Below are 27,075 nucleotides of genomic sequence, written 5' to 3'. Positions count from 1 at the left end.
TGCAGACCTTACTAATTGTTCCTTTTGGCCAGAGCTCAGAACTGTCAGGGCTCCGGCCGAAAAGGAATTCCTGAGTGCCAGAGCTGACAGGAGCAGCTATGTGGTCTGCATCTGACAGAGATGCAGACCAAGTAGCTGTTCCCACAAAGTCAGGTATGGTATACCTGACTTGACAGCTGGCTGAGGGCCAAATGGCACCAGTTCGCGGGCTGGAATTGGCCCACGGGCCGGTACTTTGAGACCCTGCTCTATATCCATATTTGCCACATATTTGCTGGTCAACTTCAACACTTCAAATCAAGAATATGTTGGGTGAAGGGTGAGGATATCTAACGGTGAGTTTAGAGGCGTAACTAGGAACCTCAGGGCTCCGGTGTAAGGAGCCATGAAGGGCCCCCCCACCCCATGCTGCGGAGCAATGGCCTGCTGGGAGCTGTAGTCCCAGGAGGCAGTGTCGGGGCCTCGGCGGTTACTGGGCTGGGCCCTCTACTTCCTCTCCAGGCCCCCGGGGGGCTATAACAATAAAGGCATGCTGGGACTTCCAGGGAACTACACGTCCCATCATGCCCTCATTTTCCTTGTACATCCCCACATATAAATCACCCAGGGAACTACAAGTTCAGCATGCAAGCCCCCTGCAGTAGTTCACTGGGTGATATGTGAGAGGTGTACAGGGACAGTGAGTGCATGCTGGGACTTGTAGTCCCCTGTATGATAGAAGGCTGTTTTAATGAATCCCTCATGAAAATACTAATAATACAATGGAATTATAGTACAGTAATTTTCAAGTTCAACTATAGTCTATTCTATGTTTCTATAATGACATTGTATTACCAGTACTTTCATGAGGAATTAATTAAAACAGCCTTCTATCATACAGGGAACTACAAGTCCCAGCTGAACTGCCGACTTGTAGTTTCCTAGTAATACAATGCCATTAAGCAAAAGACATAACCCTCCTGAAACCCAGTCTGCATGGACAGTATGGGCACAAAAGAAAAAAAAAACATATAGTTTATTGAAGCTTGAACAGGGGCTGACTGGCAACTTTTGGCAAGTACAACCCAAGGGCACATGGTGCACAGATTTGACCCTCTCCTGCTCTTCCTCTTTCCCTGCCTCCTCCCTGCCACTTTCTTGTATGTATCACATATGCAGTACCACATGTGCAATTTTGAGGGGGGCAGTGCAGCCTTTTTATGGAGCATCCACAAGGCCATTTTTAATATTAATTGGGCTCTGGGCAAGATTCTGCAGATGGGCCCCCACAACTCCCCCCGCCACCATCACCTGCCCTCCCACTTCTCGACCCAGACCCCCATATCCACTTACATCACCTTTGCTGCTCTGGACAGCCATAAATAGGGCCCTGCTAGACTGTTTAGAGCCCTAGGACAGCAGCTCGCACACCACTTCCCCCTAGTCCGGTGCTTCAGGTATGGGGATGTTGGTACATACCGCAGGCATCATAGGATGGGTTGTGCATAGTGCATGCACCGGAGCAGGGGGGAAGCCAGTTGGTGGTTGTGTATACTACATGCACACGAGAGGGGGTGCACACTGCATGCCCCAGAGTGGGGGTGTTGGTGGATGTGCATACCGCATGTACAGAAGCATAGGGGGTCTGCTGCCAGGAGTGGATGAGGATGAGAAAAGGAGAGCTGCTGTTGCATTAAGAGAACAATGGTGTGCTTTTTTGTGTGCCATGTGACAGTTTTGCTAAAACAATACAGACTAATGATTTTAGGGCAGCGCTGGAGCTCCAGGGCCCTTCGCAGCTGTGACCCCTGCAACCCTGGTAGTTATGCCACTGACTCCAAGCTGACTTATGCCATAGTCTCCAACTTATATAAAAACTGTTAGGTGTTGTGTATATCAGTTTTGAATGGCTGGTCCCTTTTAGAACATTTTCTCAGTTTCTAAAGCTTAAAGGGATTATACAATTTAAAGCAGCTGATCTCCTAAAACAGACAACCAGAAAAATGTGTTGTCTTTGCCTGCCCTGGTTCATGACCATCAGGCAGGGCCGCCGTCAGGGGGGGTACTGCCGATACTCATGTAAGGGGCCCGGCCAGCCTTAAGGGCCCGGCCGGGACTCTTACATGAGTATCGGCTGCCGGTGACAGGAGAGGAGGAGCCCTGGCCCTAGCAGCGCCGGGCCCCAGCATTGACGATGCAGCGGCATAGGAGCAGTCTGGGGCCCCATCAGCACCGCTGCTTGAATGATCTCGGACCGACCGGAAGTGACATCAAGTCACTTCCGGCCAGTCGAGCGGCAGAAGAGGAGGCCAGATGAGCAGGTAAGAAGAGCTGGGGAGAAGAGAGCGAGAGAAGAAGGGGAGAGAGAGAGAGCGAGAGAAGGGGGGGAGAGAGAGAGAAGGGGGGAGAGAGAGATATGCAGCCCTGACCAGCCCACCTACCCCTGCAGAGCCCTCTATAAAGGGTATCAGATGGGCTGTGCAGCATCTATGGTGGGCTCTGCAGGATCACTCTCAGGTATGTGTGGGGTCTCAGGTGGGTCCTGCATCCAGCGCATAATTAAAGAAGAACTATGCAGTAAGTGTTTTTCCCCACAGTTCCCCTAAGGCCCCATTCACGCTAAGTGACTGACGGCCGCTGGCTGCCGTCAGTCAGAAAAAAAAGAAAAACGGCATAGGAACTAATGGCTAGATTGCTATTGGCTATCTCAATTTGCAATAGCAAATTGCAAGCTGGCTGTTGCACCTGCCCTCTGCTGCTGTCAGTCAGCAGAGATGGACCTGATGGAGATATTCAGGTCCACCTCTGCTGATTGCAATAACCAATAGCAATCTCGCTATTAGTTCCTATGCCGCTTTTCTTTTTTTTCTGACTGACGGCAGCCAGAGGCCTCGATGTCGGGAAAAAAAAAAGCCAGCACGGAAAGGTTTACTCTGAGTAAACCTTTCTGGGAGAAAATGTTTCTCTCCCTGGTGTCCGGGAGCTGCTATCTAATAGTGGGAGACTCCCAGAACATCCGGGAGAGTTTAGATGTCTGCTATACTGATTATGACTAGAGATAGTTCGTTTCTAAGCCTTAAGGCCCCATTCACACCTGACCGTTTTGTAGCGCGTCCTACGCTCGATGAACGCTCTACAAAACGGTCAAAAAAATAAATAGCATTGTAGTCAATGGTATCGTTCCCACCTGTCCGTATTTCCGCTCGTCCCGAACGCACTACAAAACGGCCCACGCATGAAAAGGTCCCGGAGCGTTTTTTGCTGCGTATTGGTCCGTTTTGTAGGGCGTTTTCCATTTGTATACTGCCAAGTAGCCTTTGGAATCGCGCGACGGTCGCACGACTTTTTTACCGCGAATCGCGGTAAAAAAAACCGCGTGACAGACGCGCATATTACAATACGCATAGGTGTGAATGGGGCCTTAAATGGCAACATAGTTTCAATGTAAAGCTTTAGATGGTGCTTTTTTAAGAAGGTGGAGTACCTGCCTCTTAAATTGTAGTGGTCAGAGTGACTTGACTGGTTTTTCTTGTTTTATCAATCAATACCAACCCCTCATTTTAAGCATATATTCAAAATAGGAATGCTCTTACACTATACACCTTCATAATGGATTTGCAAAGCAGAGTCATGAATTTGCATAATTTGTTTTTATAGTTAGTGCAGGGTTTGATGAGTCATGGTCTCAGTAACTTGTACATTGTGGAATGTTACTCTAGAAGGCAGAACATTTACCCACAAAGAAAACAAATGTTCTAAGAACATTCCCATGATAGGCTGGGCACTTGTTCTACCTAAACTTGTCAATAAACTTTGTTGCAATGTGTTCTTTAGCTCGCATAATGGGTAAACTTCCCAACAAATAGTCAGACCTCTTAGGGAGGTATTATTTAGACTTTCAGGCAGGTATGTGATTTAATTGTTGTTATACGTTTTCACACTGATCTAATTGTGACTTAAGTACTTGCTGACACCTAAATGTGAAAATGTGAAAACACACACAAATAAATATATATATATATATATATATCCGGCTGTCATCGGGCGGCCGCTCGCTCCTCCAAGGCCACTGCGAGCGGCACTCTACAGTGCCTGATTGGGGAGCCGCGTCTGCCTGATCCAGCCAACCCGGATCGCCGCTATGCGTTCCGGGCTGGCTGGCTGGATCAGGCAGACGCGCCCTCCAATCAGGCACTGTAGAGGTCCGCTCGCAGTGGCCTCGGAGGAGCGAGCGGCCGCCGGATGACAGCTGGGTGATCGTGTCAGGGAGAGGGAGCCATGGCTTCGTTTAGCGGGGGTCGTGACGGTGCCCCCCCTCAGTCCTGGTTGTTACGCCACTGGTGCAGCGCTATAGTGAAACAGTGATTTAAAATATATATACCATACTACAACAACAAATACATAAAATTGTCCATCAACAAGATATTATATTAAGAGTTCCGTGTAGAAATGTATAATAACACTGTAAAGTGATCCAATTATCATAGGTGTGTGCCAGTGTTTTACTCACATCCAGGGATCAATGAAGGAACTTTCAGTTCAAAACCATGCTTCCGTATCCACACTGAGTTCTGCTCACCTTCTAATAAGCACCATTACTAAAACATTTTAGTATGGTCACTCATGCCTTCCTACATGGGTGAGGGGGGCGGCGTTGCTGTTTTGCCTAGGGCAGCAGCATTTGTAAATACACCGCTGCCTACACATGATGGGACAATTATCTGCTTCACCAGTAGAAGATATCTCTCGGCTCCTCTGGTAATACCGCTCCTAGAAAAGAAGATGAAGACACAAAAAGGGGGTTTTATCAAAACTGGAGCAGACAAAAATCTGGAGCAGATGCGCACAGCAACCAAACAGCTTCTCTCTTTCATTTTCAAATCTTAGCTGAACAAACTGAAGAGAGAAGCTGATTGGTTGCCATGGGCAACTGCTCTATATTTTGTCAGCTCCAGTTCTGATAAATTCCCCTTAATAGTGTAGCTCTCTTTTTAAACCATTTATTAAAAAAAAAAAAAAACTGCTCACTTATAAAATCCTATTTTCTGACCCAATCCTGACAGTGATCCTCTGTCCACACAACCGGAAAAATAAGGAAGACAGCTACTGATGTAACCAAACATCCAGTCATGTCACTGCTGATCACCAAGTGTCTCCTCACACTTCCGGGGATAAAGTTGCCAAGCTCCACCCTATGCATTACATCACCAATACTTCATCAGCGGTGTGGCTATGAGGTTTAACAACTAAAAACTAAACTGTAAGTCCAGTTATAGTGTTCAAATATATGGCGGGAAGTATAAGTATATATCTACCCAAATATATATATTTATATTTATCTACGTTGTGAAAATCCAGGCAACCTCAGTACTTTTCCAGAGAGTAGCGTTTAATTGGATCGAAGAAACAGATGAATAGGAACAGTCCAACAGAGTAATACAGAGTAAAATATCTAGACCTCAGATGATAAAGGTCCCTTGAGAACCCACTCTAACTACCCAGCATATATCTCCAATCTATAGATGCTCCTCTGTGCCTCTCTTCATGACTCTGAACTCCCCTCTCAGCCACCATAGGCTCTCTATTTATATACAGTTTAGTGCCATTCACTAACACTGAATGGATTCTGATTGGCTGGTCTAATTACCCCTTTGATGTTAGTTAACTAAACAGGTTTTGACAAAATTCCCTACCGCTGTTCCATTGTGTACAATCAACAAAACAGGATGGTCAACTGGTCAATAGACTAACACAATAAAAACCTTGTTAGCATAGGTGTGTTAGATAAAATCAGCTAAAAGAATGCAATACATGAGAATACACCCAAAATATACCCCTAATATATCTACTTCAATCATAATTTACAACATACACACCCACTTGGATCGGTTTTACCCAAAATCGATCCACAACAAGTAAACCAGTTGCATATTATCAAGTAGAAGGGTTACATTTGGGCTTATGAGGTAATAATTGTTCCACAATGGCTCATAAAAATATTTACTTATTTTGAAACCGTTTACATTTCTTTTCACCAGCATCTCCTATACCCACATGAAACAATTGTTAGATAATATGGCTTTAGACCATGATAAGTATCAGCGGCCTATATAGCTGTTGGGCCTCATTTCACATCTTGTAGTTCTCCTCAGTCCACACAAGGATACTGAATATTGCACAGACAAGCTGACCCACTGTCCAGTCCTGGGTCTGACTCTGTTACATGAGTCATCTTCCACCATCTCAATGAAAGCAATGCTTATTGTCGCTGTTTTAGAAGCTCTAAATTCATGTTTCCTGGATTTCCTCCATTGTTAGGCTCAGGGGTTTCATCATCATCAAAGGTCAGTTTCTCTGCTTAGACAATCTGCATCACAAGCCCATGATGGAACTTCTGCCAGAAGAGATTTTCATTTGCCATTTAGAGGCTTATTTTTGCAACCCCATCTTGCCTTCCTTAGAGCAGTTGCTGGGACCATCCAGTAGTACATCATATCCCACAGAACAGGATCATAAGATGGTGTAGGTAATGACAGCTTGGCATTGTTATCAAACCAGATGAATGCGCAGTAGATTGTCCTTGTCAGTATCTCAGCCATGAAGGTAAAACGTTCTTTACATGTATATAAGTCACAGTCTTCAGCATATTATAAACAACTGATTCAACAAAGTTCAAAATACATCTAGAGTGATACATTTCACTCATCCCTCTTATAAATTTGGAGACAACCACCCAAAGTATTATTTCCTAATGTACCCAGTCTGAGCGTCAATGTATAAATACTCAGACACCCAGTATAGATTGATCTACAGAGCCATTGTGAGTATCTTACCTCATACTTCATACATACACATGATAATAATTATTCTGTTTTAACGTTTCTCTCTGGGGGTTTTTTTGTTAAGTAAAGATACAGTAGATGACAAATATTAATGGATATATAAAAAAATCTAAGACTAAAGAGGTTGAAAGAAGAAAGAAAAAAGAAAGATAAAAAGGAATTCACAGTGTGCAGTCCAATGCTTCATGAATATTGATAGAGTTCATAATTCTGACAGTCCTTATAATTGTTTGTAACTGCTCTAAGGAAGGCAAGGTGGGGCTGCAAAAATAAGCCTCTAAATGGCAAATGAAAATCTCTTCTGGCAGAAGTTCCATCATGGGCTTGTGATGCAGATTGTCTAAGCAGAGAAACTGACCTTTGATGATGATTAAAACCCCTGAGCCTAACAATGGAGGAAATCCAGGAAACATGAATTTAGAGCTTCTAAAACAGCGACAATAAGCATTGCTTTCATTGAGATGGTGGAAGATGACTCATGTAACAGAGTCAGACCCAGGACTGGACAGTGGGTCAGCTTGTCTGTGCAATATTCAGTATCCTTGTGTGGACAAGATGTGAAATGAAAATCTCTTCTGGCAGAAGTTCCATCATGGGCTTGTGATGCAGATTGTCTAAGCTGAGAAACTGACCTTTGATGATGATGAAACCCCTGAGCCTAACAATGGAGGAATTGTTCCTGTTCATCTGTTTCTTCGATCCAATTAAACGCTACTCTCTGGAAAATAATTGAGGTTGCCTGGATTTTCACAACGCATATAACTACACTACACCAGTCACATTTACATTTTAGATAAAGTGGAGACGGCTTGAAACTCCTCTCAGATTTTTTAATTACATTGTGGACTATGTTTAAGAGATTTCCTTTCACTGTTAAGGTGACAACGGTTTATAGAAGTCTTACGTCGTGAGACTAGCTCCCACAGTGTATGCTACTTTTTGTCCCATGCTTCTGCATGCAGCAGAAACAGACTCTGACAGCTCACTCGTCTTCATTCCTGACCATGTTCTGCAAATGAGATGAGCCTCGCTCATGTGGTAGACTAGAATCTCATGTTTAGTTTACCAATTTGTATTGAGATTGCAGTCTCCCAATGGAGAGAGATGTAGCCACCCTCCAGAAGGAAGGACAGTGTCAGCATGAGTTAAGAGATAATTTGAGGCTCTACAGCCGAGTGATACACCAGTAAGCTACATGTTTGTTAATAGTTATGGTACTTGAATGCATTTTCAATATTTAATTCCTGAGGTTAGTGTCACTTTAAGGACACTTGGTGGTGGAGTTGGGAAGCTGTTTTTTGAGGTGTTTTGAGGCAGGTGGAGCAGAAGAGTCTGATCTGTGACTTCATGAAAATAAATTAGGAGCAGAATGGGGGAAAAAAGGAGCAAAGCACATTTATGAAGCAGTGCAGATCGGAGTATTGAGAAATTGAGTATGGGAAGGCATGGTGGAGCTACAAGGTGTCACGTAAGGCAGAAGAGTATGCAAAGGGACTACATCATAGAGTCACTCCTCCCTTTAGATACTTTTACAGACTAAGGAGTGAGGGGGCTCACTGCATCGGCTGGTGGCTCACTGCATCTGTAGCTTAGTTTAAAGCTGTCTGTAGACCATAGATCTTTGAGAACCACTGCCCTAGAGGAAAACTATCTGAAATAAGATTCTCACCATGACTCATGACTGTACAGGGCTGGGAACCAGAAAATGTGCTTAGTATTTGTTGACTTTTTTGTGAGAATGACACAGGCAGATACGTAAAGTTCAGTTTTTTTATATTTTGAGGGCAACCTTGAAGAACCAGTTAAGCAGTTACTGATCATGTGGAGGTGACAGTGTGGACATTTCCAAAAAGCATAAAAATAAGTACTGTAAATGTCATGGTAAATATTTACTGTGCATTCAAGCATAAATAAATAAAAGAAATAAGGCCTGCTAGGCTGGAAACGCACAGCTTTCTCTGCTGCAGAGATTAGAGTGCAGGAGATAAGCAACAGGTAGTAGGAACAGAATCACTGGACCCAACAGATTTATTGATACACACATACTGATTGACAGAAACGCGAAATAATTCTGGAACCTGGGATGATTTTGTTAAGTTACTAGTTCTTTTATATATTTTGCTTTGTTATTTAGTTAAAGTGACACTAAACTCAGGAGTTCAATCTTAAAAATGCATTCAAGTACCCTAACTATTAACAGAAATGTAGCTTATTCGTTTATCACTCGAATGTAGATCCTCAAATCATCTCTGAATTCACTGTCCTTCCTTCTGGAGGGTGGCTACTTTTGTTCCCCATGGTTCTTGTGTGTGTTGTAAAGTAGCCACCGCTCCAAACTCACTCTTGTGATGGACTGCAATCTCAATACAAATGATTAAACTAAACAAGAGATTGAAAGAAACACAACTCCGAGCAGTAGGAGCAACAAAACTGAGGACAAAAAGTCTCAAGAGAGATCCGACTAAGTGTATTATTTTATGGTGCAAAGCTATAGATACATTTTTGATAAATGTAGAAGAAAGAGTGTGATATTCGCATAGAAATCAGCTGAAATCACCTTGCGGATATCGGGTAACCTAAGGTGCAAAAAAGGCGTGCAGGGAATGTTTCTGTCCCTGCGCAGGATGGTCGCTCTTGTCGTGGTGGAGTTCAGATAATCCAAAGCTTGGCAGTTAGAGGGACCCTATGTGTACTGGAGAGATGAGACAAGGATACCCCATAACTCCTGGAATTGTTTTATTAACCCTTGAAGTGGGGTTACCATGGCATTGCAAGGATGAAGTGCTCATTTGTGTCTAGGTGCTAAAATAGCAAAGATATGGTGAACGAATGCTCCGAGCCTGCCAGCTGTCATGGCGTTCCCTGAAGTCCAGTCTCCATGTTCCTCAGCAACCTCATATCTATGCATAGTGTATATACATGATGATTTGCTGGACCCTTTAGATTCCTGCAGAGGACGTAGAGAGACATTCCAGGACCCGATCTAAGAAGAAGCTGGCCCAGCAGTTCAGGTGAGTAAATCTTTAGGTTTTTTTTTAACCCAGACACAAACGGGCAGTTAACCATTGCAGTATGGGGTAGCCCTACTGCAAGGCTTAATAAACAAAAATCCTGGAGCTCTGTTTTAATTTCTGTCCAAGTGACAATGATCATCAGGGAAAATAGAGAAGGTGATCTCTCCAGTGGGGATACAGTCATTAATAGAAATCTGACAGGGGTTATTTTCCACAATACGTATACCTACAAAGGTGAATGGTGGCTTGTTTTAAAGCATGTTTGGTGTTTGTTCAGAATGAGTAAATACTTTAGTGTGCATAGTCTGGGCACAGGTTCATTTTAAGCCTCATTGGTATATATCTGCAGTGTAAAATCATCCAAGGCACTGATGCCCTTGACTGCTAGTCTCACAAGATTTGGGGTTTGATTTGGAAATGTCACTACTGTGACATTCTGGGGAGTGCTTCCTGTACATTTCCTGCTGCTATTTGATAATTCTTATGCCAGTAATCAGAACACCAGTCAACAGGGAGGCAATTCTGACATAAGGAAGCAAAGCTCTGCCTCTGCCCGGGTTATTGCCGCCACACAGGCACACAGTGTAGTAGAAGGCATAGTAAGTCAGTAGAGGGGAAAAGATCAGCTGCAGGGAGACTATAAGCAATAATGGTGACTAGTCCTTTGTCTTCTGTTTGCCTTTTCTTGCATACAGTTGAGATCCTCTTTAATTAAGTTTTGCCGTACTAGAAGCAGACACATTTTTCACTTTGTATGCCATAAAAACGAAGCAACTATTATATTTTAGCAAAATATGCATGCATATTATCACATACACGCCTTGTGAACAAACCACAGGCTTATTTCAACATATGCAAACTATAACCACCTTTGTAGAATTAAAAAACAAATATCTTTTATTTCAGCAATGTGTTTACATTATTTTCCAATCCCTTTAGGCTTCAATACTTGTTTCAAATTTTTGTAATATATTTAAAAAAAATAATATATATATATATACATCATACATGCATGGCATCATGTATTACTGCAGTCATACTGCCATCGACACATAACAATATAGACTATTTCCAGCCATTTATGTATACTTAGTATGTTGTATATATACTGTACACTGGAGACACTGCTTCTTCTGGCTTGAAGAAAATGATCAGAATTTATTGTTTCATGAAATAAAGGCTGCGACAACACAGGATAACAGGATTGCTTGAAAATTCTTCACCTGTCACATAAAATGTTTCACTCGAGATCCTAGGTTGGACTTGATGAACTAATGTCTTTATTCAACCTCAAATACTATGTAACTATGTAATTAAAAGTCAGAATTATAAGACAAAGTCTATCTATCAATCTATCTATCTGTATCTATGTACACCTTATCTACAGTATATACTGTATATTCAATCTATCTGAAGTGATCTAAAGTATCTATCTATCTATCTATCTATCTATCTATCTATCTATCTATCTATCTATTTATCTATCTATCTATCTATCTATCTATCTATCTATCTATCTATCTATCTATTTATCTATCTATCTAGGTAAATTGGCTCTTGTCTAAATTGTCCCTTATATGTATGCATGTGAGATAGGGACCATACAGTAGATTGTAAGCTCCTTGAGGGTAGGGACTGATGTAAAGTGCTGCATAAATTGTCAGTGCTTTATAAATACCTGTAATAAATAAATCTATCTTTCTAGCTATCACTATCTGTATCTATCTATCTATCTATCTATCTATCTATCTATCTATCTCTATCAAAGACTAGAGTCTGAGCTACATCAATTTCTATGCTTTTATAAATAATTGTGATGATTGATGATTGTATAATAACTAGTGTGCCACATTTTGCTGCAGAGCTAGAGGACATTTTATAGTTGTTACCAGAACAGGAGGTGAGGGAAAATATTTCAGTTGGAACACTTGTTCCAGTGACAACTGCCTAATTGCTTTGGAGGCATTTCCTCTGACTTCATTTAGTTTTTTCGGGCAGAAAGTGAAGTTAAATCTCCCTATCAGGACACAGACAGAAAGATTATTCTTTACAAAAAGTAAAAAATGATGGCTATACATGATACACTTTAATATATAGAGGATTATTCACTAAGCTGCAGAAGGAAGCCGAGTGAATTACCAAGCCAAAGTGAATAGAGTCAAACCCAGTTCGGCTATTCACTTCAACCACATACGGCTGTTTTCAACCGTGCATTGGCTGGCTTCGGCTCAGCCGAACAGCCTCAGTGTGTTCGGTTGCACCGAAGTAAAGAACATGTTCCCCTCAGCCAATCCAACATCTGGATCGGCTGAGGTGGGCGTTCGTCAGTTCATTCTTTGCTGTTCGCGAATAGGTTAAAAAAATTAACGGTGTGGGGACCCTTTCCCAAGCCTTACCAAACCCTTTAGATCTGGTAGAATTTTAAGAGGGACCCCCAGTTAAAAAAAAATGTTTTTTTAAGTGCATGGGGGTACCCACAACAAAACATACCAGGCCCTCTAGGCCTAAGGTATGAATTTTAAGGGGGAACCCCACTGCCAAATAATGGGAAAAAAACCATGGGGTCCTCCCTAAGATTCAAAATCAGACCCTTAACCTGGGCACTCACCTGGAAGTGCAGAAATTGGGGTGGACGAGCGAGAGCCCCCCCACTCTCTGCACCATACCAGGCCACATGCCCTCGGCATTGGGAGGGTGCTTTTCCAGGGGTCCCCCCTGGAAAAACACCTTGTACCCATGCCGATGGGGACAAGGGCCTCTTCCCCACAGCCCATACAGCAGCCCCGAAGGGTTCCTGCAGCTGAAGGGAGCTGAAGAATTAGCCGAATGTTCGGCTTAATCCTTCAGCTCCTTAGTGAATAACCCCCATAATGTTTTTGGAGGCTGTTTGGCCAGTGTGAGTACTTCAGGAGTCACTGTCTCTTTTTATTGCTGTCTCTGTCCCTATTAGGGAACAGGAACCTGTGGAAATAATTCTCCAAAGGAGACAAAACAAAAAAACACATCTTGTAGTGGGGAAAAACTACTGACATTTTTTTTTTCTTATTGAAGTGCCTTCCTGTCCCAGTGACTACTGTACCCTCTATCACTTGTATCCTCTATCACATCACAACGACAGGAAGTGATGGGAAATCCTTACACTAAAAAGATATTATACAAATAAATATCTGGACTACCAAAATAAATAATTCTGCCCTAATCAAACCAAGTCATTTGGGAGCCTTTGGTTTTTGGACTCAGGAGTACCTGACATATCCCTGTTACTTCTGGTAATAAAAATGATAAAATAAACTGTTTGTTGACAGAGGTTGTTGTAACCGATGTCCCATTGTTTACATTGACTTTTGGGCCCAAAGTGGAACTAGATGAGGTGGTGGTGCTTGTAATGGAACTGGCTGTGTTGCTGGGCACTGCCAAATATGAAAGTTTTGAACTAACAACATTAGTCCAGAAAACCGTCTTCGACTGTACGACTGTGGCTCTGAAAAAATAGTTTAGTAAAAAATTAATATTTCCATCACTTTTCTTTCCAAATATATTCTGTAAAAACCCCACATCTTTAGTTGCTAAGCAATAACTTATTTTAGCTGGATCCAATATCCTACTAAGCAGAACTACAGCCACCAATTTAGCCAGTTACCATTGTTTGCTAAGTTGTCGTTATAACTGTCAGGGTTGCCTGTGTGCTCATTTCAGCTCTCAACCATTAACTTTAAAGTCCTCAAATGGCTGGTGTCATAGCTGATCACCATGGCAACTGCAGTCCAGATAGAGGCTAAGAGGCACCTTCCTTGGCTGGAGAAGATAGGATGGTGTACTTCTGCTTTAACCTAAAAGTGTTAAAGTGGACCTTTATCGCCTTTCACTACAAAATCACAGCAGCATGTTCAGCTCTGCATGCTGATATGAAATCATCTTACATTCATTAGTTAAATAAAAAACATGTTCTTATACCTACAATAACTGTTTTTCCACTTCCTGGTCCTCTTAGGCACTAGTGATGTAGCCTGTGCCTGGAAAGGTTACATCACAGTGCAAATCTTATCAGTTAACTGCAAAATCTTTCAAGATCTCAGGGAAAGGCATTTTTCCCTTTGAGATGATGTACGTGGTCACTTGTCCTAGTCACATGTGCCAGGAAGTAATAGGAGATGGATTAATCTATCCTTAGTAAAAATGGCCACCATGAGAACACTGGGGAGGAAAAGAAAAATGAGGTATGCAAAGAATAAAAACACTGCAATTAACTAGAAGTATGTGTTTGTAGATTGCCATTACTAAACATTTCTAAAGGTGCCTTTGGTGTCGTTTCAAAGATAAGGGTAAAGTTCCTCTTTAAGTGTATATTCCGAAAAAAATAATATTATGTCAGCTGGCAGTATTTCCCACCCTCGGCTTATATTCGGGTCAATACTTTTTCCCAGTTTTTTTGGTCAAATTAGGTACCTCGGCTTATATTCGGGACGGCTTATACTCGAGTATATACGGTATATAGTATAGTGAAGTATAATATACTGTATAGTCTTTCTCTAGATAAATTAGGCTTCATGTGTTAATAGCTTACTTTAGATACTTGCTAACTTATACTAATACTCAGAAGAATCTTACCTGATTTCATTACTTGCAGTGGTGGAAGTTGGTGCTACCCATGTCATCTGTATGCTGGTCTTTCCATTATTGCTCGTTTGACTGACTGCACTCTGCAAGTACATTATGAGCTTAAACTTGTGCTGTTCTATGATATTAAAAACTCTATAGATAAAAACTGGAGAAAAAAGATTGCTTGTGCTGCTCATAACTGGTCTACATTTACCTGTCATTTATCTGTACAATGGACTCGCAAGCATTTGTATTGCAGAGGATGTGAAGGTTTTGTTTATTACCATCACATTCATCTTGTAATATTTTACTTGAATAGAATAGCACAAGGGGTTCCATATACATAGTCCATATCCCGTATACATAATTCATATCGCATGCTGTTACATTGTTGATATTACTTATCATGCCGTATAATAATTTGGTTCAATTCAGCAGCATCAGAATACATCATAATACTTTCCTGCTACTTATTCAGCTATAGCTTATCCCGAGACTTACATTAAATACATTTTCATAATTCTGCTCTAATCAAGCCAAGGCTTTTGGGAGCCTTTGGTTATTGGACTCAGCAGTACCTGACACTTCCCTGTTACTTCTGGTAATAAAAAATAACATGAAATGGTAATGATAAAATAAACTTACAGGTAGTGGGGATCTGCTAGTAGGCTGTTTGTTGGCAGAGGTTGTTGTAAACGATGTCCCATTGTTTACATTGACTTTTTGGCCCAAAGTGGAACTAGAGGAGGTGGTGGTGCTTGTAGTGGAACTGGTTGTGTTGCTGGGCACTGACAAATATGAAAGGTTTGAACTAACAATATTAGTCCAGAAAACCGTCTTCGACTGTACAACTGTGTCTCTGAAAAAATAGTTTAGTAAATAATTAATATTTACACCACATTTCTTTCCAAAGATATTCTGTAAAAAACCCACATCTTTGGTTGCTAAGCAATAACTTATTTCAGCTGGATGCAATATCCAACTTAAAGCAGAACTACAGCCACCAATTTAGCCAGTTACCATTATATTTGCTAGGTTTTCGTTATAACTGTCAGAGGGTTGCCTGTGTGCTCATTTCAGCTCTCAACCACACTTTGAAGTCCTCAAATGGCTGGTGCCATAGCTGATCACCATGGCAACTGCAGTACAGATAGAGGCTAAGAGGCACGTTCCTTGGCTGGAAAAGATAGGAGGGTGTAGTTCTTCTTTAACCTAAAAGTTTTAAAGTGGTACTTTATCCCCTTTCACTACAAAATCACATCAGCATTCAGCTCTGCATGCTGATATGAAATCATCTTACATTCATTAGTTAAATAAGATAAAAAATTCTTATACCGACAATTACTATTTTTCCACTTCGGGTCCTCTTAGGCACTAGTGATGTAGCCTGTGCCTGGGAAGGTTACATCACAGTGCAAATCTTATCAGTTAACTGCACAATCTTTCAAGATGTCAGGGAAAGGCATTTTTCCCTTTGAGATGATGTGCATGGTCACATGTCCTAGTCACATGTGCCACAGTTCCAGGGAGTAATGGGAGATGGATTAATCTATCCTTAGTAAATATGGCCACCATGAGAACACTGGGGAGGAAAAGAAAAATAAGGTATGCAAAGAAAAATAAATACTACAGTTATATAGAAGTATGTGTTTGTAGATTGTTATTACTAAAAATTTCTAAAGGTTCCTTTGTTGTCATTTTAAAGATAAGGGTAAAGTTCCTCTTCAAGTTTATATTACAAGAAAAAAGAATATTATGTCTGCTGGCAGTATATTACTATATAGTATAGTGAAGTATAATATATAATGTTTTATAATGTGTTTCTCTAGAGAATTTAGGCTTTGTGTTAATAGCTTAATTTAGATACTTGCTAAATTATACTAATACTCAGAAGAATCTTACCTGATTTCATTACTTGCAGTGGTGGAAGTTGGTGCTACCCATGTCATCCGTATGCTGGTCTTTCCACTATCGCTCGTTCGACTGACTGCACTCTGCAAGTACATTATGAACTTAAACTTGTGCTGTTCTATGATATTAAAAACTCTATAGATAAAAACTGAAGAAAAAAGATTGCTTGTGCTGCTCATAACTGGTCTACATTTACCTGTCACTTATCTGTACAATGGACTCGCAAGCATTTGCATTGCAGAGGATGTGAAGGTTTTGTTTATCACCATCACATTCATCTTGTAATATTTTACTTGATTAGAATAGCACAAGGTGTTCCATATACATAATCCATAGCCCATATACATAATCTATATCCCATGCTGTTACATTGTTGATATTACTTATTATGCCGTATAATAATTTGGTTCAATGCAATTCAGCAGCATCAGAATATATCATTATACTTTCCTGCTACTTATTCAGCTATAGCTTATCCCGAGACTTACATTAAATACATTTTCATAATTCTGCCAAGGCATTTGGGAGCCTTTGGTTATTGGACTCAGGAGTACCTTGACACTTCCCTGTTACTTCTGGCAATAAAAAAATAACATGAAATGGTAATGATAAAATAAACTTACAGGAAGTGGGGATCCGCTAGTAGGCTGTTTGTTGACGGAGGTTGTTGTAACCGATGTCCCATTGTTTACATTAACATTTGGGCTCAAAGTGGAACTAGATGAGGTGGTGGTGCTTGTAGTGGAACTGGCTGTGTTGCTGGGCACTGACAAATATGAAAGGTTTGAACTAACAACATTAGTCCAGAAAACCTTCTTCGACTGTACGACTTTAGCTCTGAAAAAAATAGTTTAGTAAATAATTAATATTTACACTTTTCTTTCCAAATATATTCTGTAAAAAACCCACATCTTTGGTTGCTAAGCAATAACTTATTTTAACTGGATGCAATATCCTACTTAAAGGTGAACTACAGCCACCAATTTAGCCAGTTACCAATATGTTTGCTAAGTTTTGGTTATAACTGTCAGGGTTGCCTGTGTGCTCATTTCAGCTCTCTCAACCACACTTTAAAGTCCTCAAATGGCTGGTGTCATTGCTGATCACCATGGCAACTGCACTCCAGATAGAGGCTAAGAGGCACCTTCCTTGGCTGGAAAAGATAGGAGGGTGTAGTTCTTCATTAACCTAAAAGTGTTAAAGTGGACCTTTATCCCCTTTCACTACAAAATCACATCAGCATTCAGCTCTGCATGCTGATATGAAATCATCTTACATTCATTAATCTTATACCTACAATTACTGTTTTTCCACTTCCTGGTCCTCTTAGGCACTAGTGATGTAGCCTGTGCTTGGGAAGGTTGCATCACAGTGCAAATCTTATCAGTTAACTGCACAATCTTTCAAGATGTCAGGGAAAGGCATTTTTCCCTTTGAGATGATGTGCATGGTCACATGTCCTAGTCACATGTGCCACAGTTCCAGGAAGTAATGGGAGATGGATTAATCTATCCTTAGTAAATATGGCCACCATGAGAACACTGGGGAGGAAAAGAAAAATAAGGTATGCAAAGAATAAAAATACTACAGTTATATAGAAGTATGTGTTTGTAGATTGTCATTACTAAACATTTCTAAAGGTTCCTTTGTTGTCATTTTAAAGATAAGGGTAAAGTTCCTCTTTAAGTTTATATTACAAGAAAAAAGAATATTATGTCTGCTGGCAGTATATTACTATATAGTATAGTGAAGTATAATATATAATGTGTTTCTCTAGAGAAATTAGGCTTTGTGTTAATAGCTTACTTTAGATACTTGCTAACTTATACTAATACTCAGAAGAATCTTACCTGATTTCATTACTTGCAGTGGTGGAAGTTGGTGCTACCCAGGACCGGCCTTAGGCCTTTAGGCGCCCTGTGCGAGAAGCTTTACAGCGCCCCTAAGTGACCACACCCCTTAGCGGCCACACCCTTTAGTGACCACACCCCCAGTTGCCACACCCATTTATTACCCATATTTTTGGTAAAATATAAAAAGCGGGGTCACGTCGCGTAAATAGACACCAAACATGTCATGCTTTAAAATTGCGCGCACCCGCGAAATCACAAAAAAATTACCATGCCCAAAATTGACCATAGGTGACGCTTTAAAAGCTTTTACCGCTCATCAGTTTAGTGTTATCAGTGATTGATGGCCCTACAATTATTTCTCTCATTCCGACGTTCGCGGCGATATGTAACATGTGCGGCGTAATGGGCGAAATCGTCGTTTTCACACGTATGCGCACCCGACGCCTGTTTGCATGCGTGTATGTATGGGGGGACTTTAAAAAAATTTTTTATTCTTTTTTAATTGTAACTTTACATTTTTAGGGGGGAAACTTTATTGCTATCACATAGGGGGTTGGAAAACCCCCCTATGTGATAGCAAAATATGTGACAGGTCCTCTTTATGGCACACTCACAAACCAGCATGTAAAACAACTTGTCTCACCACTAAGGACAATGACAGAGGTCCTTAGTGGTGAGACAAGTTGTTTTACATGCTGGTTTGTGAGTGTGCCATAAAGAGGACCTGTCACATATTTTGCTATCACATAGGGGGTTGGAAAACCCCCCTATGTGATAGCAAAATATGTGACAGGTCCTCTTTATGGCACACTCACAAACCAGCATGTAAAACAACTTGTCTCACCACTAAGGACAATGACAGAGGTCCTTAGTGGTGAGACAAGTTGTTTTACATGCTGGTTTGTGAGTGTGCCATAAAGAGGACCTGTCACATATTTTGCTATCACATAGGGGGTTGGAAAACCCCCCTATGTGATAGCAAAATATGTGACAGGTCCTCTTTATGGCACACTCACAAACCAGCATGTAAAACAACTTGTCTCACCACTAAGGACAATGACAGAGGTCCTTAGTGGTGAGACAAGTTGTTTTACATGCTGGTTTGTGAGTGTGCCATAAAGAGGACCTGTCACATATTTTGCTATCACATAGGGGGTTGGAAAACCCCCCTATGTGATAGCAAAATATGTGACAGGTCCTCTTTATGGCACACTCACAAACCAGCATGTAAAACAACTTGTCTCACCACTAAGGACCTCTGTCATTGTCCTTAGTGTGTGCCATGTGTGCCATGATGCCTTTCTACTGTACCACCGTCGTTCAAAGCCCATTTCGTGTGCACCTTACTGTATAACTGGTAACAAATTGTTGAGTGCGTTTGTCGTTTGTTTTGCTTTAGGTCCTCTTTATGGAGACATCAGGGGTCTTCAAGACCCCTAATGTCACCTAGGACCCCCCTGAAGAAGCTGATGAAGCAAAGATCTGCTTCATCAGCTTCTCTCCGGCATCTGAAGCTGGAGAGTCACAAGAATGCGGAAGTGATGTAATATACACCTGAGAGTGACACGAGAATGTGGAAGTGATGTAATATACATCAGTTCCGCATTCTGACAGCGGAGAGGGGACCGGAGGGAGCTCGTGTACCGACCTCCCTCTGATCCTCTGCGACAGACGCCATATAAGTGGGGGGGGGGCGGACGAGGGAGTGCTGTCATATCGGATGGCCAGCGCCCAGCGGTGAGGGGGAGAGAAGCCGCCCCCAGGACGAGCTGTGTCGGCCGCACGGCGCCCTTCTTGCCATGTGGCCCTGTGCGGCAGCACTGCTTGCACACCCCTAAGGCCGGCCCTGGTGCTACCCATGTCATCCGTATGCTGGTCTTTCCACTATCGCTCGTTCGACTGACTGCACTCTGCAAGTACATTATGAACTTAAACTTGTGCTGTTCTATGATATTAAAATAGATGATAGATAAAAACTGGAGAAAAAAGATTGCTTGTGCTGCTCATAACTGGTCTACATTTACCTGTCATTTATCTGTACAATGGACTCGCAAGCATTTGCATTGCAGAGGATGTCAAGGTTTTGTTTATCACCATCACATTCATCTTGTAATATTTTACTTGATTGGAATAGCACAAGGGGTTCCATATACATAATCCATATCCCATATACATCATTCATATCCCATATACATAATCAATATCCTATGCTGTTACATTGTTGATATTGCTTATCATGCCGTATAATAATTAATTTGTGTGTTTAATAGTCAACTGCACCAAAATTGTTATTTCAGTTTTTTTTATAGGCATTGGTTTGTAGGCAGGGCCTAATTATATACACACTATATTACCAAAAGTATTTGGACGCCTGCCTTTACATGCACATGAACTCTAATGGCATCTCAGTCTTAGTCCGTAGGGTTCAATATTGAGTTGGCCCACCCTTTGCAGCCATAACAGCTTCAACTCTTCTGGGAAGGCGTCCACAAGGTTTAGGAATGTGTCTATGGGAATGTTTGACCATTCTTCCAGAAGCGCATAAGTGAGTTCAGGTACTGATGTTGGACAAAAAGGTCTGGCTCGCAACCTCTGCTCTAATTCATCCCACAGGTGTTCTATCGGGTTGAGGTCAGGACTCTGTGCAGGCCAGTCAAGTTCCTCCACCCCAAACTCACTCCTCCATGTCTTTATGGATATTGCTTTGTGCAATGGTGTGCAGTCATGTCGGAACAGGAAGGGGCCACCCCAAAACTGTTCCCACACAGTTGGGAGCATGAAATTGTCCAAAATGTCTTGGTATGCTGATGCCTTAAGAGTTCCCTTCACTGGAACTAAGTGGCCAAGCCCAACCCCTGAAAAGCAACCCCATGCCATAATCCACCCCCCACCAAACTTTACACTTGGCACAATGCAGTCAGGCAAGTACCGTTCTCCCGGCAACCGCCAAACCAAGACACGTTTAACAACCATTAACAATATTTCTATTGTGATGGAGTGTGTTTAGAAAGGACTCAGATGTAAATGGTTAAGAAGTATTTATTTAGATTTTTGTTAGATATATAAAAAACAAATTTTTCTCATGCAGTTCATACTCCTGTGTATCTCAGAATATCATGCCTCTAAGTCTAAGACTAATGCTGATATATCTATTTGCAAACCGCATTACATACATTTCTTTGTACATTCATATATACATATTCATATTTGATAACGTTCTATTGCAGGTATATTACTAATTGATGAGTCCCCTACGCGTTACGCTCACACAGGCTTCTTCAGGGGGGGGTTTTTGTATTTATTCTGTATGTTTGCATATATCGACTTTCAGAAATAATCTGTTTTAAAAAAAAACATATAATGCAATGTAAATTAATATTAATGTTAAACCACGAGGTCTAATCAACATATAGTATATCAATGAATTAATAAAATTCAGTTAATTTCCATAATTATATACATAATTCCTTATATTCCATTTGTCAATAGGATATATACTTTTGTAATTTACATTCGTCATTAATAGCTTTACATCAATATTCATACATGGGATATCTTATTCACATTAATTATTTGTCCATCAACATTTCATTTTTAGTGCATATATTAATTAGATTGTTTATATTCATCATTAACTTGTTCAGTATATATACAGAGATAATTTATCATTATTCGTTATAAATTAGGAGGTGTGGACTCAGATCACCTGAGATGAGTTCTGGGAAGTACCATTACTGGATTAACAAACCAAGACACGTGCATCGGATTGCCAGACAGAGAAGCGTGATTCGTCACTCCAGAGAACACGTGTCCACTTCTCTAGAGTCCCGTGGCGCCGTGCTTTACACCTCTGCATTGGACGCTTTGCATTGCAGTTGGTGATGTAAGGCTTGGATGCAGCTGCTGGGCCATGGAAACACATTCCATGAAGCTCTCTGCACACTGTTGTTGTGCCAATCTGAAGGCCACATGAAGTTTGGAGGTCTGTAGCTATTGACTCTGTAGACAGTTGACGACTTCTGCGCAGCATGCTCTGACCCCACTCTGTCATTATACGTGATGCGATCGCTCGCTCGCTTCTGTTCTCTCTTCTCTTTCTCGGCTGCTGCAGCTACAGAGCGTCCGAGAATGAAAAGAGAGAACAGAAATCGAACAATCACCGCGGCGGTAGTGTCCCATCCAGAGCACTAGCTCTCTGCGATCCCTCTCTGTCCTCCCGGCCGCTCTGAAGCTGCAGCGGCCAGGAGGAGAGAGAGGGAACGCTGACAGGTGTGATCAGAGCCGCAAGCGAGGGGCATACTGAGTGGGGCAACTCAGATTAATAACGTCTGAAAGATGTGGACTGGGAGGGGGGCCTCTTTAAGACTGCTCTGACTTTAAGAATGCGGCGGCGGGGAGAAGAGAACAAGAAGCTTGACTGCCATCGTCTGTGCCCACTTCGATTGGGCTCCTTGGCGGCCACAGCAGTTTCCTCCGCCCACCTCAGCTGCCATTGGTGGGAGAGGAAGACGGCCGAACTGCAGTTGCCCGGCTTCTGCTGCACAGGAGAGAAAGCTGGCTGGACGTGTAGGAAACCTCGCTGCTCCCCCACCATCACCAGGAGAATAAGAGGTCAAAGCAACTGTAAGTCCCTGTACTTTCTTTGTGACCTCTGCACCGTTACATTCTGACTACTGACCTCTGTACTGTGTACTGACCTCTGTACTGTGCGACACACCCTGACCTCTGTACTGTGCGTCACACCCTGACCTCTGTACTGTGCGTCACACCCTGACCTCTGTACTGTGCGTCACACCCTGACCTCTGTATAGATATATATACATACACATACACATACACACAGTCATGGCCCAAAATATGGGCACCCCTGCATTTCTGTCAGATAATGCATTACTTCGGCCAGAAACATTTTGCAATTACAAGTGTTTAGGCATTCTCATGTTTATTTCTTTTGTTTGTATTGGTATGATACAAAAAAGTTGAGAAAAAAAAGGCAAACCTGACACATTCCACGGAAAACTCAAAAAATGAACTGGACAAAATTATTGGCACCCTCAATTAATATTTAGTAGCACAGTTCTTGGAAAAAATAACTGAAATCGCTTCCTATAACCATCAATGAGTTTATACAGGAATTTTGGACCACTCTTCTTTCACCAACTGCTCCGGGTCCCTCAGATTGGAAGGGTTCCTTTTCCCAACTGCTGTTTTGAGATCTCTCTACAGGGGCTCTATGGGATTTAGTTCTGGACTTATTGCTGGCCAGTCCAGTACTCTCCAGTGCTTTGTCTGAAACCATTTCTGGGTGCTTTTGGACGTGTGCTTTAGGTCATTGTGTCTGTGAAGGTTCTCATTCATCCAAGTTATGGTATATCTGTAAAAAATAAGTCAAGGCAACTGGACTTGCTGTATTTTTTTTGAAGACGTTTCACTGGTCATCTGGCCAGCTTTTTCAATTCAGAATGAATACAATACAAAAATCATCTGGGAATATATGTGGTGACTGTTGCTCCAATCCACATAATTTCTTAATCGCAACCAGCATGAGGGCAGAGACCTCATGGAGGTAATGAGTGATTGTATTTGCATAATTGGAGATAGGAGGTGTCATTATATTAACCTGCTCAGAGAGAGGTATTAAAACAGCATTGTGTGTGGCAGACAATAGATTATGTAAAAATGGAGAAGCCAAGCTTGAATAGAGGTGGTGGTGGGGGGTGGGGTGAGACATCTACTTTAAGCATTTCTTAGAACGTCTCCTCCTCCCTTTACTGGCGTCCATCACCAAGATGGCCACAGGCAGGCGGCAACAAGATGACCGCGCATGCGCGATGATGTCATCGTACACGTGTGTGGGGACGTCACGAGCATGAGCGATGATGTCACGGCGGGCTGTCATTCCCCGCTCCCGGTGACACCTGGCCTCGGGACGCCCCTGCAGAGACATACATTAAATACGTTTTCATACTCACATCAGTCGATGTGCAAGTCAGAGTCTGTGAATCTGATGAAGTGGGTTGAAAGGAGCCCAATGGGGTGGGATCATCGCCTGATCGGGCTTGGATTAGAAAACCTTTAAACTGAGTGGAACCAGTACTGCTGGTGAGAGTGACTGCAAAATGAAGAGCAAGCTTGAATGTTATTTCAGACATTGGAATTAATGTATGCACATTATAAAAGATGTATTTGCCTTGAAGCATTTCCCGTACATTAGTTGTGGTTGATTTACCAAATAAAGGGTGGGGGGGGAGGGCTCAAGTGACATCACAAAAGACCACACACAATATACAGTAGGAGACTGTGGACATACCACGGGAAGTGAACAAAGACTACATCCATGCTACAGGGGATGCTCTAGGACGGCAGTCATACAACTGGTGCCGTTGGAAGCTAGGAACCAGATACAGAAGACACAGGAGTTGATTTACTAAATGTAGATAGGCTGTTCACTTTGCAGGAGCAGTTTCCCTTAGCTTAGAGAATGTGGTGAAAATTCACTTTGCAAAGAATACCCAATCACGCAAGGAAAATTTAAAAAAAAAAGTATTTTTGCATGCACATGATTGGACAATGAAAGCCACCTCATTCACTAAGCTAAAGGTAAATTCTTCTACAAAGTGAACATGAACATGCAGATTCCTGCGGCAGGAATCCAAAATGTTCCATTTAGATGCAGCCGATGTCACCCGTAGAATTTCAAATTACAGTGGCCGAATCTCTAAGCGTCAGTTTCCAGATAATCTTATGGATTTATGATTATATGCGGTTTGGAATAGATCGCTGTCCCTGGACTTATCTATCGAGCAGGAATACCTTGCTGCTGCTGCAGGAATCTCAAAACGTCCCATATGAAAAGGACCTTAGAGATCATTACCATTGTAGCCCACTTTAATGTTCCCAAATTTGTGCTCTCTACAGCTCCCTACAAATTACCACAAGATATATATTACAAGTTTAATCATAAAAATTACATAGAAGGGAATAGTTAGCATAGAAAAAAAAATGTAAAAGAAATAAGTCAAACCATTTACAGTAACTTGCTGAAGCATGTCCAATGAATATTTTTCCTGCACTGGTCTGAGTTTTTGTTTCTGATATTGTGGTACAATGCAGGATTCTATCAGTGCTCTATTACTGCTACACAGTGCATGTTCTCTGATGTACTCATTAGTGCTGGCCCAGCACAGAGAAAAAGATAAAAAGGTTACCCCCATAGTTCTCTTTTAACCCTTGCAGTAGGGCTGCCCTGCAAGGGTTAAGTGCTCGTCTAGGGTTTAAAGTAAATTTTTCATATGCACTGAGTTTTTCGGTAAGGCTGGCCACACACTGTTAGAATTTTGGCCGATTCACAGAAATCAGCTGAAATTCCCATAGTGAGTGGCCCCATCGGATTGATTACTCAGTTGACTTGTCAAAGGAGCTAGGCTCAAAATTTGCAATCAAACAGTGACTGCAGCCATGCAGTCACAGTTCATGTATTCTGGCAGCAGCAGGTACTACAGTGAGAGATTCGTCCATCCATGCTGTTTAGTGTAGATGGAGCAATCTGTTAGATTTTTGATGTTCAGCCCAGAGGATGAAGAGAAAAAAATCTGGTAGTGTATGGCCAGCTCCCAGGCAGGAGATATATGGACTACTGGCTGCAGGGACCTCACAAAGCGTTCCAACGGGCTGCAGGTTGGGCACAAGGGATATAAATAATGATTGAAGTTTGGAACAAAACACTAGCTGTATTTAATTCGCTATTCATATTTTGAGGACATCAGAAACTACAGACAATGAAAAGGAATTACAGGCACGTCCGACTTACATACGACCCCTACTTACAAACAGAGGCTAGTACTGTACAGCAGGGGGTCCCATGCAACAGCCAAAGTGTACAGCACAGCATTTCAGTAGTTGTACCGTGCTCGTGCCAACGAGGAGTGCCCGCCTTTTCAGGTCTGGTTCGTAATACTGTATGTACATTACAGGAAGTTGGCTCTTGTTAGACGTGCAGACGAGGGGTGCCCGCCTCTTCTTATGGGTCACTATGAAGTTTTTACTGCTGTCTGTATCCTCATTAGAAAGATTTAATCTCGCTTCTTGTCCTTGAGACAGCAGGAAGTGAGAGGAAATCTACCCCTAGGAAGGGAAATACACTCCTGTAAGAGTTATCATGGGGAAAAGGTGTCTCCACTGAAGCTTTATCACCAATCCTTGTTTCCACGACAACCCAAAATTTTCTAAATCCAATCGTCACAGGGACAGCAAGTGAGGGGAAATCTTCTGAACAGGAGCACACACAGCAAGACAAGCGTTATCGGGGGTTAACCCTTCTGTTTGCTATCCAAAATTTAAAAAAATATTGGGTGCTGCAGTTAAACTTAAAAATGTACCTGTTCCAACTTACATAAAAACTCAACTTAAGAACTAACCTACAGTCCCTATCTTGTCCATAACCTGGGGACTGCCTGTAGCTATTTACTTGTATGATGTATTGTATTATCCAACCAATAAACATAATTTAGGCACAATGAGAAAACAGAATACATTTAGGTTGATGTGTTTTGCTGATGTTTGTGTGATGGCATTGACAAGCATGACAAAGATGATGACATTACATCTCATTAAATGTTGTATAAATGGGACAGGGACTCCAGCTAAATGACCACGTTAATCCAAAGGCCACATTTGCTAGAACTGTCCATTTTTAGAGAGTGTAGGTTGAAGGCAAGAAAGCAGCAGTTGCTCATTATATGGGATCCATGGGTGACTCTTACCTGTAATATTTTCTCCAGGACTGTAGGTGATTTTAGCTACATTTAGAATGAATGGTGAGGCGGAGACCTGTGCTGAGGTACCATTATGGTCTGGTATCATTGACCTACATGCAGC

The 27,075-nt window shown here is 41.8% G+C and overlaps 1 protein-coding gene across 1 annotated transcript in view; it reads right to left on the bottom strand.

Annotated features, from left to right (window-relative positions):
• LOC108800593 (putative ferric-chelate reductase 1) overlaps positions 1-24,097 on the bottom strand; it is a 37,452-nt gene extending 13,355 nt beyond the window's left edge. Inside the window, exon 1 of the mRNA XM_018572573.1 lies at positions 23,971-24,097. Within this exon, the coding sequence (XP_018428075.1) occupies positions 23,971-24,097 (127 nt within the window). The remainder of the gene's footprint in view (positions 1-23,970) is intronic.
• Between the last annotated feature and the right edge of the window lie 2,978 nt (positions 24,098-27,075).

This window comes from Nanorana parkeri, unplaced genomic scaffold (genome assembly GCF_000935625.1).
Source record: "Nanorana parkeri isolate BGI_ZX_2015 unplaced genomic scaffold, ASM93562v1 scaffold2075, whole genome shotgun sequence".
In the NCBI taxonomy this organism is placed as follows: Eukaryota; Metazoa; Chordata; class Amphibia; order Anura; family Dicroglossidae; genus Nanorana; species Nanorana parkeri.
The sequence above is the reverse complement of the archived record's forward strand: the minus strand, read 5'-3'. Positions and strand labels throughout refer to the sequence as shown.